Genomic DNA, 17,944 nt, shown 5'->3' with positions numbered 1-17,944 from the left:
TCTTACCTGCTACAGGGAAGGTAAGGTGCTGCTATTATTGTTTTGGGCAGGAGACATTTATCTCAGTTTCAGCTGTAAAGCATTATAGTTCTTTGGGGATTCTTTAAAGGGAAACTGCAAGAGTCCAACCCACCTCCTCTGTCATACACCTCCTAAAACAAGGGACAAGAAAAAGATGTTTGAGCCTAGGAATCTTTTAAAATGCTCTGCTGTTTGGCTGCCAGAGCAAAAGCACTGACAAAACAAGAAGTCTGATTCCAGAGGGCAGAAGATAAGACATTTGCTTTACTTCTCTTAGACAGCAGAACAGAATTGAACTGTTACCTTCTTCTGCTCACAGAGATACCAATCCTTCTGTTTGCAGGGCAGGAGAAACTTGACATGGGGAAAACCAGCATGAGGCTTCTCTGTACTTCACTTTGTCTGACCATGATTTGCTGGCTAGCTAAAGGTACCCTGTCAAAAACAGATGCAAAGAAAGGTGCTACAAAAAAACTGGAGGAGAAGGTAAGAGAAATAACTGCAGTGTTCATCTAGCATGTGCAGTGGACTGAATGAACCTCTGCCCTAGTGAAACCTCACCTGGAATATTGCATCCAGTTTTGGGCTCCCCAGTTCAAGAGGGACAGGGATCTACTTGAGAGTCCAAAGGAGGGCTACCAGATTGATTAAGGGACTGGAGCACTGCCTTGTGAGGAGAGGCTTAGACCTAGGGCTGTTTAGTCTGGAGGAGAGGAGACTGAGAGGGGATTTAAGAAATGTCTGTAAATACCTGTGGGATGGATGTCAAGAGGGAGGGGACAGGCTCTGCTCAGTTGCACCAAGGGGCAATGGATGGAAACTCCAGCACAGCAGTTTCCACCTCAACACGAGGAGGAACTTCTTTACTGTGAGGGTCCCAGAGCCCTGGAGCAGGCTGCCCAGAGAGATTGTGGAGTCTCCTTCTCTGGAGCCTTCCCAGCCCTGTCTGGATGTGCTCCTGTGTGCCCTGTGCTGGATTCTCTGCTCCTGCTCTGGCAGGGGGGGTGGACTTGAGGATCTCCGGAGGTCCCTTTCAGCCCCTAACATCCTGGGACCTTGTGAACCTTGGGAAATGGACTCTGGTTCTGTCAAATCAGTGTTAAAAGCAGCCATGCATTCCCATTGAAGCTTTGGCTCATGAATAAGACTGCCTGGAGCTGTCCATCCCTTCAGCTTCTGTAGGCTCCTGGAGCTTTATGCCTTGTGCTTGGTAAAAAAACCAGGAAGTTTTAATTGCCTTTTGCATAGCTAAGAGACATCCATCCATCCATCCATCCCTTTGGAAAGGGGGTCAGGGAGCAGTAGTTGGGCCAAGAGCACTAGGTCACTTAGTTGTGGAAGGGAAGGTGTCCTCAGCTTTGGAAGGCTGTATCCTGATAGAAGATCTTGAGGAACCTTCTAATCAGCAGTTCCTTTGCATAGCAATCTGAGCAAATGAAGCCAAGATGCTGAAGTCCCTTTTAACTTGCTGAGCATGTTCTTGTTTCTTGCCTGGTTTCTTTCAGAATTGCAAGAAGGCAGAGGAGGGGCAAGGGAAAGGGGGGGTGTGAAGGGGATGTGTATGTGCCACTGCACATACCAGCTGTGTGTACTTAGAATTGCTAAGCACCTGGGGCAACAAATGGAGACATGTTCAAAATCCTCTCCCTTAACTTCTAAGCATAGATAATCCTTTGTTATACAGATCCATCTCTCATTGTATCTATTGCTCAGCCTTAACCAGGAAGAAAATCTAGTCTGCAGATAGCGAGGATAAAACAAAGCCTTAGGACAGGCTTTCTCTCTTACAGTCCTTACACTGGATCAATAGATAATCAATAGATCAATAGAAGGCTGTGTGCCGAGCTTGACAGGCTGGAGGGAAGGGATCCATCCAGAGGGACTTGGGCAGGCTGGAGAGGTGGGTCCAAGCTACTCTCATGAAGTTCAACAAGGCCAAGTACAAGGTCCTGCACCTGGGTCAGAGCAATCCCAAGTACAAATCCAGGCTGGTTGAGGAGTGGCTGAGAGCAGCCTGGAGGAGAAGGCCTTGGGGGTGTCAGGTGGTGACAAACTCCCCAGGAGCCAGCACTGGTCCCTGGCAGCCCAGAGCCAGCTGAGTGCTGAGCTGCAGCCAGAGCAGGGAGAGAGCAGCACAGGGAGGGGATTCTGCCCCTCTGCTCTGCTCAGCCCCCACCTGCAGTACTGCCTCCAGTTCTGGGGCCCCCAGCACCAGAAGGACCTGGAGCTGCTGGAGAGGCTCCAGAGGAGGCCACCAAGATGAGCAGAGGCTGCAGAACCTCCCCTGTGGGGCCAGGCTGGGAGAGCTGGGGCTGTGCAGCCTGGAGAAGAGAAGGCTCCAGGGAGACCTCGGAGCATTCCAGTACCTGAAGAAGGCTCCAGGAGAGCGGGGAGTGACTTTTTGACAAGGGCTGGCACTGTCAGAAGGAGGGGAAATGGCTTTGAGCTTGAAGAGGAGAGATTGAGAGTGGAGAAATTTTTGGCAGTGAGGGTGGTGAGACACTGGCACAGGTTGCCCAGGGAGGCTGTGGATGCCTCTTGCCTGGAGGTGTTCAAGCCCAGGTTAAATGAGGCCTTGAGCAAGCTGGGCTGGTGGGAGGTGTCCCTGCCTATGGCAGGGGAATTGAAACTGGATGATCTTTAAGGTCCCTTCCAACCCAGACCATTCTATGTTTCTGTGTACTCACCATGCACACTGCATTGGGCCTCCTCACTCTCTTTCTCTCTGTTAAAACTATTTGTGCTGTCTTAGTTGAAGCAGATCTTCCTTCAAGAGAGGCATTCAGAACCTTGGCCTTCAGTGAAGTCTGAAATATGTCCAACTTAAAAATTGTCTTCAAATTTTTAGTTAAGAAGCCCTCAGCCCTTTGGATCACTTTTGGGGTGCCATGCCAGAAAGCATTGGCAGGAGAGCAGAGCTGTGGTGAAGGATGTTCTTCAGTCTTACTGCTTCTTGATTTTATGCTTTTGTTTACATGGGGTTTTTTTTGCCTTGCAAGCAAAGTTTGCTGCTGATGACAAATCATTTCTGAGTACTTTCCTGTTTCAGTTTTAAATCAAACTGCTCTGCATCATTTAAGAGGAGTGCTCAGAGTGTAATGATGTGGTTGTTTTTGTGTGTCTCTTTGGTGTCTGTTGCTATTGGAAGTGGCTGTTTTGCCCAGTTGGCTCTAAAACCTCTCTTTCTTCCCCCAGACACTGCATTCTGATAAAACTGTGCAGGACAGGGGGCTGGTAGTTGTGGATCCAAAAGCAAAGGATGTTATACTGGAACACAGAAGTTACTGCTCCAAGAAGACAAAGGAAAGACATTTCTCAGGAGATGTTTTGGGATATGTTACTCCTGTAAGTTACCAGAGGGAATAAAATTGGTGCTTGGAATGCCAGCTCGGTGCTTGGAATGAGAGCTGCCAAACAGAGAGGGACCTGGGGGTGCTGATTGACAACTGCCTAAACATGAGCCAGCAGTGTGCCCAGGGGGCCAAGAGGGCCAATGGCATCCTGGCCTGCATCAGGAATAGTGTGGCCAGCAGGAGCAGGGAAGTCATTGTGCCCTGTGCTCAGCACTGGTTAGGCCACACCTTGAGTCCTGTGTCCAGTTCTGGGCCTCTCAGTTTAGGAAGGACATTGAGAGACTTGAAGGTGTCCAGAGAAGGGCAACAAGGCTGGGGAGGGGTCTGGAGCACAGCCCTGTGAGGAGAGGCTGAAGGAGCTGGGATTGTTTAGCCTGGAGAAGAGGAGTCTCAGGGGTGACCTCATTGCCCTCTACAACTACCTGAAAGGTGGTTGTAGGCAGGAAGGGGTTGGTCTCTTCTCCCAGGCAAGCAGCACCAGAACAAGAGGACACAGTCTCAAGCTGTGCCAGGGGAGGTTTAAACTCGAGGTGAGGAGAAAGTTCTTCACTGAGTGAGTCATTCATCATTGGGTTGTGCTGCCCAGGGAGGTGGTGGAGTCCCCATCCCTGGAGGTGTTCAAGAGGGGACTGGATGTGGCACTTGGTGCCATGGTCTGGTCATGAGGTCTGTGGAGACAGGTTGGACTTGATGATCTTTGAGGTCTCTTCCAACCTTGGTGATACTGTGAATCTGCAGCATACTGTGCTAATCTGCAGACTTGCACCCCTGCTTTGAAAGCATTTTTATAATGATAGGAACTTCTGCTCAAATACAAATGATTTTTTTGAGGGCTGGCTTGGGATTCAGGTGGTCTCCAACTCTTGTTCTCCCAGCCATCTTTTGGAGAAGATCTGGGTCATGTTTGGGACCAATCTCTTTTCAGTAGCACCCAGTGATAGTGCCAGGGGTGATTGGCACAGACTAGAACAGGAGAGCTTCCCCCTAACCATGAGGAAAAGCTTTGCTGGGAGGGTGCTGGAGTCCTGGAGCAGGCTGCCCAGAGAGGCTGTGGAGCCTGGGATAATGTTTTTCTCCTTGCTGGTGAAGCAGAGACCACAGTGTTCTCTCGTCCTTGCTGAGCCATGTGAAGCTGCAGTTCAGTCAGAACAGCAGGGCTGTTAATTGTCCTCACACCATGCAAGCAAGCTGCTTGAACCTTCTAAATAAACAGTAAAAAATTTTATGCTGCTGTAAAATTGATCTCTTTTTACTACCCAATCCTACTGTTGTTCAGGGCATCCTCTCTTGAATAATAAATGTCTCTTCCTTTTGTTCAGAGGATGCTTTTCAGTCCTTTCCAGCCTTGCACTGCCCTGTAAATTTTCACCTCTGTGAAGTTCTCTTGAACCAAAATGCAGAGTCTGTAATTTCAAAGCTGCTGGAAGTTGCATCCTTGAGGTCCCTCCCAACCCTAGCAATTCTATGATCCTACAGGCAAATTCCTGTAGTTGAGGTGGGTTTGCAGATTGCCTTTTGTGCAACTAGCGGAGTCTCCAGGCTGTTTGAATACAAATCATGTCCCAGAGGGTTTCCCCACTCTAACAACTTGGGGATCTAGCAAATGGTTCTTTGTTCAAGAGTGTGTGTTGGTCAACAGTAAAGTGCACTGTGTGTCTTGCTTGTGAGCCTCTCCCTTTTCTTCACTTTCTCCTTTCTTTTGCCAGTGGAACAGCCATGGCTATGACATTGCTAAAATATTTGGAGCCAAATTGACACTGATCTCCCCAGTCTGGTTACAAGTGAGGAGGAGAGGGAAGGAAAGGTTCCAGTTCACTGGCCTCCATGATGCTGATAAAGGTGGTGTTTGTTTGCTTTTTCTTTTGCACTGCAAGTAAGATCACTGGTCTGGGAGCACTCGAGGTAGTTCTGCTGATGTATGCATGTGAGGTTTTGGGGCTCTGCCTCAGGGTGAAGCACTTGAACCCACTCCATTGTGTTGGGAGAGTTTTATTCAGTGCACTCCTTCCTGTTCCTACCTGCTTCCACACATGTCCATAGTTTATCTGTCCAAAGAATAAGTAGAAAGCTTGGCTCTTCACCAGGACATCTACAAAGCCCCTCTTTAAGAAAAAGAGGGGACTAAGACTCTGGACAGGCAAAACCTCTTCACTCTGCACTGTGCAGTTGTTCACTTGTGGCTTTTTTTCCCCCTGCTTTGCAAAAATCCTTGGGTGATTTTGTTCTGGGAATGGGAAATAAATTGCAGCAGAAGAGAATTTTTTCCCTTCACTGTCAAGAAACCTGCATCAATTTTGGGTTCCAGCTAATGGAGTCTCAATTAATTAATTAATATAGTCTTAATATAGCCTCAATTAATTAATGTATTTTAATGAATGTATTTTAATTGAGGTGTTTTAATTAATGCATTTTAATTGATACATTTTAATTGATACATTTCAATTGATGCATCTTAATGGATATCTTTCAATTGATGCAGCTTAATTGATATCTTTCAATTGATGCATCTTAATTGATATCTTTCAATTGATGCATCTTAATTGATATGTTCTGAATACATAATGACTTGATATATTAGGAATTAATGGATCCTTAATTAATTAATATAGTCTTGATTAAGTAAGGAGTCTATGGCTTTACCTCTGACTGTGGGATGCCATTTGAAACAGCTCCAATTCTTTACCATGTGGGTGCCTGCTGACACCCTTCCAGTGCACTGACTGCCAAGAGGAAGGGGTGGAACACGTGAAAATACCTTTTAAAAAGTGAAATAAAATAAACAGCTCCTCCTGGGTGATGGTTGGTGACTACAGAAGTGTTGTTCTGAGCAGTTTCCATGCTGAGGCAGAAGTGAGGGAGAGGCTGGGGAGAGAGCGTGTAGTAAATGCCAGTTACGCTGTGGTGGAAACGAAGAGCTTCGGGTTCAGTGCAGCAGAACAGGTGTTGTAAGCCTGCTGTCTGTGGCAGGAAGATAGAGACAGTGAGACTATGCCACATTATTTGCAGTTGTCATTGTCAAGATAATTTATATTTTAACAGTTGTTCTCTTGCTACTGTTTGACAGGCTGGATGAAAGATGTCAGAAAAGCCTCCAAAAACATCAAAATAGGTGAGCCTCCCGTTTGTTTGTCAGGGCTTTCTTTTTTCATCCTCTTTAACTGCTAGCAGAGCAAAAGAAGGCTTTCTCCTGGGTGTAAATGGGAGATAGGGATGTTACCACAGCACATTTTTATAAAGGAAGGAGTCTGAGAAGAGAAATAAAAGCAGTTAACTATAGCTGGTTTCATAGATTCATAGAATGGTTTGCATTGGAAGGGACCTTCAAGATCATCCAGTTTCAACCCCCTGCCATGGGCAGGGACACCTCCCACAAGTCCAGGTTGCTCAAAGCCTCATCCAGCCTGGCCTTCAACACTTCCAGGGAGGGGACATCTACAACCTCCTTGGGCAACTTGTTCCAGTGTCTCCCCACCCTCACTGTCAAGAATTTCTTTCTAACCTCCAGTCTAAATCTCCTTTCTTCCAGCTTCAATCCAATCCCCTTTGTCTTATCACTACAAGCCCTTGTCACAAGTCCAGTTAAATAACTGAAGTGTTGATCATTTCTTGTCTCTGGATAAACCTTGGGTCACAGAGCCCTCTGTGGAGGGTAATTTGTTTGTACCACCACGTTCCTACCCTGGGGGAGCAATCTTCAAACCTGTTGCTCAGGAGTTTGGCTTAGTTAAAAGGAAACAAAATAAATGCTCTAAATGTGAGTCAGATTTCCCTGCATGGTGGCAGCAAAGTCCTTTTGCTCTTCTTCCCCTGAAGCTGTGAACTGAAGAGTTGTGCCATGGTGTGTCTGTAGGGGAAATGGCAACCACGTAGCTCTGTGGGAGCTGTTGGCTTTTCCAGAGGGCATGATTGTCGACTGTGCCAGCAGCAGCTTTCCTCACTCTTGCCTGGCTATGTTTTTAATGTTTTGTGTGGTTACAAAAAGAGATTATGTGAGCTCAAGTGCCCACTTGTGCCAAAGTAAAACTCATGGAATCACAGAATGTTAGGGGTTGGAAGGGATCTCTGGAGATAGAGTCCAATCCTCCTGCCAGAGCAGGAGCACCTAGGGCAGGTCACACAGGAACACATCCAGATGGGTTTTGAGTATTTCCAGAGAAGGACAGTCCACAACCTCTCTGGGCATCCTGCCTCAGGGCTCTGCCACCCTCACAGTGAAAAAGTTTTCCCTTATGTTCACATGGAACCACCTCTGCTCCAGCTTGCACCTAGAGGACAGTCTCACAGTATCACTAAGCTTGGAAGAGACCTCGAGGATCATCAAGTCCAACCTGTCACCACAGACCTCATGACTAAACCATGGCACCAAGTGCCACATCCAATCCCCTCTTGAACACCTCCAGGGATGGTGACTCCACCACCTCCCTGGGCAGCACATTCCAATGGCTAACAACTCTCTCTGGGAAGAACTTTCTCCTCACCTCGAGTCTAAACCTCCCCTGGTGCAGCCTGAGACTGTGTCCTGTTGTTCTGGTGCTGGTTGCCTGGGAGAAGAGACCAACCTGTGTCCTGTCACTGGACATCACTGTGTAGAGCCTGGCTCTGTCCTTCCCACACTCACCCTTCACAGGGGTCTGAGATAAGTAAAGGAGTGAAATAATATAGGGCTGTGTACAAAAGAGCAGGTCAGAGTTTGAAGTCAACTCTTCTATCTCATTCCTGTGGTAGGGGAGACCCCCAGCTCACAGAAAAATTACTGCTTCACACTGGCAATCTTTTAAGACTCCACCTGGGGCCCTGAGGGGTAGTTCAGCTAAGATAGTTCAGTCAAGTGAAGGTCTCTTAACACTTGCATCAGTGCTGACCTTTAACTAAGCAGAAAATGAAGCAGCAGCATGTTCTATGGTGTCATTTTATCTGTGCTGCTCAAGCTGGCCCAAGTAAAAGAGCAAAGATCTTAGTTGTGAGCTGAGGTGCTCAGTGGCATCTCTGGTTGTATGTGCTCTATTCTGTTGCTGCAGAAATAGTCCATTTCCATCATTATCCACCACCAGAGTGGTGAAGCACTAGAACAGACTGCCCAGAAAAGTTGTGGAGGCTCCAACCCTGCAGGTGTTCAAGGCCAGGTTGGATGGGACCTTGAGCAAGCTGGTCTAGTAAGAGGTGGTTCAGCCCATGGCAGGGGAGTTGGAACTAGGTGATCTTTAAGGTCCCTTCCAACCCAAACCATTGTGTGATTCTGTGATAATAAATTCTTGCTTTTCACTGCTGATTGATGACTTTGCTTGACAGTGCCTCGACTTTTGTTTGATGGCTGGACCTACCAGGACTTCGAGAGTGTTTTCAGCAGTGAGGATGAGATAGAGGAGCTGTCCAAGAATGTGATTCTGCTGGCCAAGGTAAAGAGAATTCTTTGCTCATGCTTCTGAAAGAGTGTGAGATGGTATTCAATTCCTGGCTGCTTTCTCATTCCCAGGAGTTTTCTGTTCTGCAAACCAAAATGCTGCTCAAACCAATAATGAAGCTGGATTCCTGGCAGTGTGTCCTAGTTTGCATCCAATTCCTGTAACTGGAGTATAGCAACACTTAGTGCAGTTAACTAGCTCCAAAGTGAGACTGTATCAGGCTGGGCAGCATAACCTTGTTGAGTTATCCTAGGCAGCTGCACTGGTGACTTTTGCCTGCCAGAATTTGTGAGTGATAAAACTATTCCAAAGAGCTGACAGGCTGAGTGTGGCTGAGGCAGTAGTGGAGACCTGATTAACTTCTTGTGGAGGTTGCCTAGTGAGTAGACAGCTTTCTTCTACATTCCTGTTAAGAAATGTTTTATTAAGCAGGGGTTCAACTAGTTAGTGGTGCTTTTGAGGGGCAGAAGAAGGGTCATGGGTGCAATGAGTGTTACAGGAGCACACTCAGTGTGCCATTGTCAATGAGCCACTTCAGGTATCACAGAATGCATCAGGTTGGATGGGACCCTCAAAGGTCATCTTGTCCAATACCTCTGCATTCAGCAGGGTCATCTGCAGCTGGAGCAGGTTGCTTAGGGCCCCACCAAGCTTGACCTTGACCATCTCCAGGGGGCCTCAACCACATCTCTGGAACCTGTTCCAGTATTTCACCACTATCATATTAAAGAACTTCCTCCTAATTTTCAATCTAAATCTGCTCTGCTCCATTTCCAAACCCTTGCCCCTTGTCCTATCCCCACAGGCCCTTCTAAACAGTCTCTCCCCAGCCCTCCTGTAGGCCCCCTTCAGATACTGAAATGAAGGTCTAAGGTCTTGCTGGAGCCTGCTCTTCTCCATGCTCAACAGCCCCAACTCTCTCAACCTGTACTTCTAAGAGAGGTGCTGCAGACCTCTGAACAGTTGTACTCACAGTAACTCACTGGGTATCTGTAACTGCAGAGTTCTGCTCAGGTTTGGTAAAGTACTTTCCTTAAACCCAAGAAACTGAGGAGAGGAGAAGAGAGGCTTTCCTTTGAGCAGTCATTACTGTTTGATAAGGTGTTCTAGGCAGCCTTTAGCTGATGGCTTTAGAGCTATGAATGTGTAGGACCTGACAAGGTGCACCCAGAAGACATTCAACTTCAGTGGAGAGTTTTTGGCAGCCTGCTTAATTGCTGCCAGGAAAAGTGTTCTCACTTTCTATGTGATGGAAAGCGCTCCTAATGTTCTCTAGAGGAAGGTGGAGGTAAACTGAATAGTTTCTTAACATTTATGACTGATAAAGCAATTTTAGGCCCTCACAGCAAAAGCTGGCTTCTCCAGGAAAGGCCACTCAAGTGCAGCAGTGTCCTTGATTGAGCTAAACAGAAAGGGGAGATTAATTGTGGGAAATGGTTGGAATCTTGCCTAGGCCAGGTTAACATTTCCATCTTCAGACTGAAGAGCTTGTGGGGTTTTCTTCTGACTAGACATAAAAATGTCTGTCAAATTATTTACTTGGCAAAGTGCTTTCACTAATGGCTGAATTTTCCCAGTCTGATACCCACTGGTTTGTCCTGCAAGAATAGAAGTCATGGTTAGAGTCTCTTATCAGTGCTCAGCAGTGTCTAAAGGGCAAGAGGATCATACCAAGCTCTTGTCAGTGGTGCCCAGTGACAGGACAAAGGGCAATGGGCACAAACTGGACCCCAGGAGATTCAATCTCAACATAAGGAGAAACTTGTTTGGTGTGAGGGTGCTGGAGGCCTGGAGCAGGCTGCCCAGAGAGGCTGTGGAGTCTCCTTGTCTGGAGAGCTTCCAGCTGGGCAAGCTGCTGTGGGTGCTGTGGTGGTTTGAGCCTTAACTGGGATTTAAGAGCTCAGATGGGGGCAAGGCTGAGAATCCTTCCCCCACTCCCCCCTCCTCTTTCCCAATAGAGAGGAAAAGAAAGGGAAGGAGCAAATCCACCAAGAAATAATTTGGAGTCAGCTTGGAAGTAGAGAGATAATGAATTTTCTTTAAACTATATATATGTAACAATAACAGGAAGGGTTCACAAGGGTAAGGAACAAGGATGGATGGGGGGAAAATGTGAAGTACAAAACCAGTCCTTTGCAGAGGTGTGGATGCAGCAGGGAGGACCACATGGCAGAGAAGCAGGGAGCCAGCAGCAGTCCTCATCCAGGCAAAGGCAGGGGCCAAGAGAGCTAATGGCTGCAGTGTCCTCCTCTTTATAGGCTTGCTGGACAGGGAGGGGGAGTGGAACAGACTAACTCAGTTTCCCAGGGGGAAAACCTCCTCCAGGCAGGGCAAAGCTCTCACAAGCCCTCCCCCCCTCCTGCTTCCAGGGTGGGCATAACCCATCACAGGTGCCCTGCTTTAGCAGGGGGGAAGGTTGGAGTGGGTGATCTCCAGAGGTCCCTTCCAACCCCTACAATGCTGGATTTTGGGATAACTAATAGAGATTTTCAGCTTCTGCATGTTAAGTAATGTGTGCTTTTTTTGACTTCTTCATGAAGTGCTGCTTTAAGAGGCAGCTGGCATAAGAATACAAAGCATGTTCCATCTGTGATAGTACAGCAACACTCCAGTAACTGTGTGCTTTGTCAGCTCCAGATACCAGCATCATGAATAAGTCTGGTGGTTAACTCTTTCTTCTTGTAACTCTCTTTATTTAGAATGAAAATTTTGATGGGTTTGTAGTTGAAGTTTGGAGTCAGCTGGGAAACCAAAAGCACAGGTGAGTATAAATCTCTAGGGTGCAGTTCCTAAAAACCAGCTCTTTTAAAGCAGCTTTTGCATGTGTCCATGTGGATTTGACTTTGTCATAGTAAGTGCTGGAATGTGTCCAGGGAGCAGCCATGAGGATGAGCAGAGGGCTGGAGCCCTATGGTGACAGCCTGAGAGAGTTGGGGTTGTTCAATCTGGAGAAGAGGAGGCTCCCAGGAGGCCTTCTGGTGGCCTTCCAGTGCCTGCAGGGGGCTCCAAGCAAGCTGGGGAGGGACTTTGGAGGGTGTCAGGGAGGGATAGGACTGGGGGGGATGGAGCAGAACCAGAAGTGGGGAGATTGAGATTGGCTGTGAGGAAGAAGTTGTTCCCCATGAGGGTGGTGAGAGCCTGGCACAGGTTGTCCAGGGAGGTGGTGGAAGCCTCATCCCTGGAGGTGTTTGCAGCCAGGCTGGAAGTGGCTGTGAGCAACCTGCTGTAGTGTGAGGTGTCCCTGCCTGTGGTAGGAGGGTTGGAACTGGCTGAGCCTTGAGATCCCTTCCAACCCTGACAATTCTGTGATTCTGTGTGAACCTGGCCCTTTAGCAAGCCTGTGGTTTTTACTGCACATCGAGGGCTCTTCCTTTGGGATCTGTTGATGCTCTTCTGAATAGCAGAGCAGAGTCACTCCTGATTAGGGGCAGGTGTGGACTGCCTTTTGCTTCCCTCGTCCCCGCTACAAAAGCCCTGCAGCAGGCCATGACGCCTTGAGCCCACAGAGTGGCAGCATTGTGACATAACTGGTTCCTGAGCTTCCTTCTCAAACCCTGGCTTTCCAGAGTGACAACGTTAGTAAAGCATCTTCTTAGCCTTAGAAGGTTGAGGGTCAGCTGAAGGGAGACGTCAGCACAGAGATGAGCCCTCGTGCTCTGGAGATGTGAAGCAGTCACAGCACAGCAATTGTATGCTCCCTATAAAGCAGCTGTTTTAATTCCTGATGCAGGTCTTTCAAGGTGAAACACCTGAAAGTAGTGTAACCTACTTCTAGTTGGAGGAACACAATGATGCTGCTGGGAACAGAGAGTACCTTCAAATTACTTTCAGAGCTATTAGACAAGACAAGGAAACCTGCCCAGCTGATACAGTGTGGTCCTATTATTTAGAGTGCACATGATTGAGTTGAAAAAGAAGATGAACAATCCCTTGGGTTTTGTTTGTTTGGGGGGTTTTGTTTGGTTGGTTTTGGTTTGTTTGTGTGTGTGTGTTTGTTTCTGAAGTACAAGTAGTCCATCTGAACCAAGAGGAGAGATTTCTTTGCTGTGAGAGTGCTGGAGCAGGCTGCCCAGGGAGGTTGTGGAGTCTCCTGTGGAGAGCTTCCAGTGCTCCCTGGGCATTGTGAGCCTGGGCAGGCTGCTGTGGGTGACACTGCTTTGGCAGGGGGGTTGGACTGGGTGAGCTCCAGAGGGTCCCTTCTGAACCCACACGATGCTGGGACTCTGGGATTCTGGGGAAGACTCAGTCTGGAGAAGAGAAGGCTCCGAGATGACCTCATTGTGGCCTTCCAGGATCTGAAGGGGGCTCCAAGAAGGCTGGGGAGGGACTGCTCAGGATCTCAGGCAGTGATAGGACTAGGGGGAATGGAATGAAGCTGGAGGTGGGGAGATTCAGGCTGGAGGGGAGGAGGAAGTTCTTCCCCATGAGAGTGGTGAAGCCCTGGAATGGGTTGTCCAGGGAGGTGGTTGAGGCCCCATCCCTGGAGGTGTTTAAGCCCAGGCTGGCTGAGGCTCTGGCCAGGCTGATCTAGTGTGGGGTGTCCCTGCCCATGGCAGGGGGGTTGGAACTAGATGATCCTTGTGGTCCCTTCCAACCCTGACTGATTCTATGATACTAATCTAGGCAGCAAGCTGAAGCTAGGCTTGGTGTGTGATAACAGATTCCTGTTCTTCTGTTAATAATGTTATGGAGCAGACCCACCCAGTGCAGTCCCTTAGCAGTGCAGGAGCAGTTAATACAGCACAGGGTATAGAATCAGCTTCCACTCCTGAAGGCAGTGTGTAGGGATAGTTCTGTCAGAGTCCATCAGCGTTTCCTGAGGGAAGGCAGTCTGCAAAAATAATCTGGAGACCTGCAAATGGAAGGTCCTGACTCACTTTTAAACTGGGTTATGGTTTATGCACTGCTTCATTTATTAGAAAGCTGGACTAATGGAAGCTCTCTTCTCAGCAGACCTCAGCTGAGCAAGTGTTCCCATGAGATTATATTTTTTTCAGTAGCTGCACATGAATTTTGGTTGCATTAAAGAGGCACAGTGACATCTGCATACTCTCCCTGTGGTCTTGGGGCTTGAACCACTGCACTGCCTAAAGATCATAGGATCAATAAGGTTTGAAAAGACCTCAAAGATCATCAAGTCCAACCTGTCACCCAAGACCTCATGACTACTAAACCATGGCACCAAAGGCCCCTCAGTTTAAGAAGGACTCTTGAAGACTCTTGAAGGTGTCCAGAGAAGGGCAACAAGGCTGGGGAGAGGCCTTGAGCACAGCCCTGTGAGAAAAGGCTGAAGGAGCTGGGGTTGCTTAGCCTGCAGAAGAGGAGGTTCAGGGGAGACCTTCTTGCTCTCTACAATTACCTGAAGGGAGATTGTAGCCAGGTGGGGGTTGGTCTCCTCTCCCAGGCAGCCAGCACCAGAACAAGAGGACACAGTCTCAAGCTGTGCCAGGGGAGGTTTAGGCTGGAGGTGAGGAGCAAGTTCTTCCCAGAGAGAGTTGTTAGCCTTTGGAATGTGCTGCCCAGGGAGGTGGTGGAGTCCCCATCCCTGGAGGTGTTCAGGAGGGGATTGGCCATGGCTCTGGTGACAATGCCATGTCTGAGTGTCTCCATGTAGCAGGGTAGCAGTGTTAGCAGAGAGCAAAGCTTCTGTACCCTGTGCATGCTCTCTGCAACCTGTGCATCCTGTGAGCAGCCTCTGTGAGAACCTGTGATCACTGAGCATTTTACAATGAGGCAGATTTAGACACTTCTCTGTCAGCCCTTTGCATATTGCTAGCAAACACTGAGGGTTTGGGTACTCACTCCAGACTGGAAATGAATGGCAATTCTTCCTGCAAGCCTGAGGAGTTATCTGATGAGCCTGCTTTGTGCTAGCTGGCATTGCAGATAAGGTGAAAGGTTGCTAAGAACTCATGTTGCAGGCATCCACCAAGACATGAAACCCTGTTGTTTCAGGCTCCCCATGCATCTTCTCTACATGTTCTCAAGCAGAACTCACTTTGTTCTGTTTTGTTTGTTTTCAGGAGCAAAAAAAACCTCTTCTAGGCATTCTAATTTGAGGGTTAGAATTGCTCTGTAATGCTCAGCAGACTGGAGTCTGAAATGATATCAATCTGCTGCTTGCTTTTGCATATTCATGTAAATGGTGATGTTAGCAACAGTATAAATTTTATATGAGAGAATTATGTGCCTAAATATATCTACCTGGTTTCATGTTGGGTGTCCTAGGCAGCCTGGTCTCTGGCTCTACATGTAGGGTCCTAGATGCCTCAGGTCTTGCATAGCAATCCTGTATGCATGCTTTGTAGACATTTGGAGGTATAAAATTGCCTTAGGTTCTTATATTTAGATGCTGAAAAGAATCTAAGAATCACAGAATGTTAGGGATTGGAAAGGACCTCTGGGGATCATCCAGTCCAACCCCCCTGCCAAAGCAGGGGCACCCACAGCAGCTTGCCCAGGATCACAATGGCCAAGGGGGGGTTGGATTCTCTGCAGAGAAGGAGACTCCACAACCTCTCTGGGCAGCCTGCTCCAGGGCTCCAGCACCCTCACCCCGTCCAAGTTTCTTTTCATGAGGAGTGGAACCTCCTGGGTTCCAGCTTATACCCATTGTTCCTTTGTATTGTTACTGTGCACCACCAAAAAGAGCCTGGCACCTTCATCCTGACAGCCACCCTTCAGTTATTTATCAGCACTGATCAGATCTCTTCTCTGACTCCCTTCTCAAGACTAAGCAGCTGCAGGTCTCTCAGTCTTGGTCCGTAGGAGAGATGTTCAAGTCCCTCAGTCATCCTTATTGCTCTCTGTTGGACTCTCTCCAGCAGGTCTCTGTCTCTCTTGAACTGGGGAGCCCAAAACTGGATGCAGTGTTCCAGGTGTGGTCTCACCAGGGCAGAGTAGAGGGGAAGGAGAACCTCCCTGGATCTGCTGGCCACACTCCTCTTGATGCACCCCAGATCTGAAGAACCTGAATAGTCTTGATACATGTCTGGGGACCTAAGTTACAGGGTGGGGTTCACTTGCCAGTTCAGGCTCCCATGGACATCTAATAAAGATCATTTGAAGTCCCCTCTATAGTACTGCAGCCTACTTCTTTTCTGAGCTTTCTGGGAGTAGAATTGCTGCTGTACAAATCACAGTGAGGTCAAATTTAACCTTGGATGAAAGGCTGCTTCTAACTGCCACTGCCTCCTCTCACCCTGGCAGTCATTGCTCAGTGGGAAAAAAAGTATTCAGCTGCCCATCTCTTATTCTAACAGATAGGCAATTGGTTTCCTAAGGCAGCCAGCAGAGCCTGTGCAGGTAATACCTCAATTCTAGTGTGTTTCACTGCTGCTTGTAGTTCAAACCTGCTCCTTAATTAAAGAACTGTCTGATTTTGCAATAAAATACTCCAGGTTATTTACCCTGTGGCATTTCAGTTTAGAAGTGTACATGGCAGAGCTGTTGAGATAACTGAGCAAGCAAAGGTTCTCCTGCTTATTTAGGCACCAGCTAGGCAGGATGATTTCTCTCTTGCTAAGCCTACTTGTGGCTTTATTGGGTGGATTTTTTTGTTTTCCTTCAGAGGCCTGGGTCATGACTCTGGGGAGACCTCACCTGGAATGCTGTGTGCAGGTCTGGAGCCCTCAACACAGGAAGGACATGGACCTGATAGAGCAGGTCCAGAGGAGGCCATGAAAATGATCAAGGGATTGGAGCAGCTCTGCTGTGAGGATAGACTGAGGGAGCTGGGGGTGTTCAGCCTGGAGAAGAGAAAGCTCCAGGGAGACCTCATAGCAATCTTCCAGTACCTGAAGGGGACCACAGGAAGGCTGCTAAGGGCCTGTTACAAAGGCCTGCAGGGGCAGGACCAGGGGCAATGGCTTTAAGCTGGTGAAGAGCAGGTTTAAATTGGATGTTAGGTGGTTGAGGCCCCATCCCTGGAGAATAGGATAGGATAGGATAGGATAGAATAGAATAGAATAGAATAGAATAGAATAGAATAGAATAGACCAGGTTGGAAGAGACCTTCAAGATCATCGAGTCCAACCTATCATCCAACACCATCTAATCAACTAAACCATGGCACCAAGCACCCCGTCAAGTCTCCTCCTAAACACCTCCAGGGATGGTGACTCTACCACTTCCCTGGGCAGCACATTCCAATGGGCAATCACTCTCTCTATTAATTTCTTCCTAACATCCAGCCTAAACCTCTCCTGGCACAGCTTGAGACTGTGTCTTGTTCTGGAGGTGAGGCTGTACAAGGCTCTGGGCTCTAGTGGAGGATGTCCCTGCTGACTGCAGAGGGGCTGGACTGGATGAGCTTTGGAGGTCCCTTGTAGCCTGGACCATTCTGTGACCCTGTGTTGTGCAAAAGGCATGAATGCAGCCCTCAGAATGTCACAGCATCCAGGAGAGCACACACAGTGTTCTGAGCGGGCTGGCAGCAGCTGACAGATGGCACTGCCACCACACAGAACCAAGCTGTACGAGGGGATCTCTTTTTGTCACCACGTGTTGCAGGCACTTGGCACCATGCAGAAGATGACCTTCAGACATCTTATTAATGGTGGTAGGAGTAGAGGAGCAAAAAGCTCTGCTGGCAGTTCTATCCTTCATGTTAGTCCCTGAAAAATTAATCTATTAATCAAAGTTTTGCCATAATTCATTGCAGTTTCTTGGTATTAACTAGGCAATGTAATGGCACAAAAGGGCAATTTCTTCTCCACTCAGGCAGCTTTACTCTGCCCAATTTTCTTGACAAGGCATAAATTTTAGGGAGCACTGACTACCAAGTTGTACAATAAAAGAGGCTCAAGTTAGAAAGTTGCAGAGTTGTGAAGGCTTGTGGAACTGCAGAGGATTTAACAGCTTTGTGTGTCTTCACAGAGCTGTCAGGGGTGGAAGGGACCTCAAGGATCAGCCAGTTGCTCTCTACAACTCCCTGAAGGGAGGTTGTAGCCAGGCAGAGGTTGGTCTCTTCTCCCAGGCAACCAGCACCAGAACAAGAGGACACAGTCTCAGGCTATGCCAGGGGAGGTTTAGGCTGGAGGTTAGAAGGAAGTTCTACACAGAGAGAGTGATTGCCCATTGGAATGGGCTGCCTGGGGAGGTGGTGGAGTCACCATCACTGGAGGTATTCAGGAGGAGACTGATAGGGTGCTTGGTGCCATGGGTTAG

General features: G+C 48.1%; 1 protein-coding gene across 1 annotated transcript in view; it reads left to right on the top strand.

The window, feature by feature from the left end:
- The window catches only part of CHID1 (chitinase domain containing 1), a 164,263-nt gene that overhangs the window by 4,831 nt on the left and 141,488 nt on the right, over positions 1-17,944 (top strand). Inside the window, exons 2-7 of the mRNA XM_054171978.1 lie at positions 365-507; positions 3,217-3,366; positions 5,081-5,213; positions 6,439-6,483; positions 8,664-8,770; positions 11,476-11,537. Of these exons, the coding sequence (XP_054027953.1) occupies positions 382-507; positions 3,217-3,366; positions 5,081-5,213; positions 6,439-6,483; positions 8,664-8,770; positions 11,476-11,537 (623 nt within the window). The 5' untranslated portion in view covers positions 365-381. The remainder of the gene's footprint in view (positions 1-364; positions 508-3,216; positions 3,367-5,080; positions 5,214-6,438; positions 6,484-8,663; positions 8,771-11,475; positions 11,538-17,944) is intronic.

Source organism: Dryobates pubescens, chromosome 22 (genome assembly GCF_014839835.1).
Source record: "Dryobates pubescens isolate bDryPub1 chromosome 22, bDryPub1.pri, whole genome shotgun sequence".
Taxonomy (NCBI): domain Eukaryota; kingdom Metazoa; phylum Chordata; class Aves; order Piciformes; family Picidae; genus Dryobates; species Dryobates pubescens.
The sequence above is the reverse complement of the archived record's forward strand: the minus strand, read 5'-3'. Positions and strand labels throughout refer to the sequence as shown.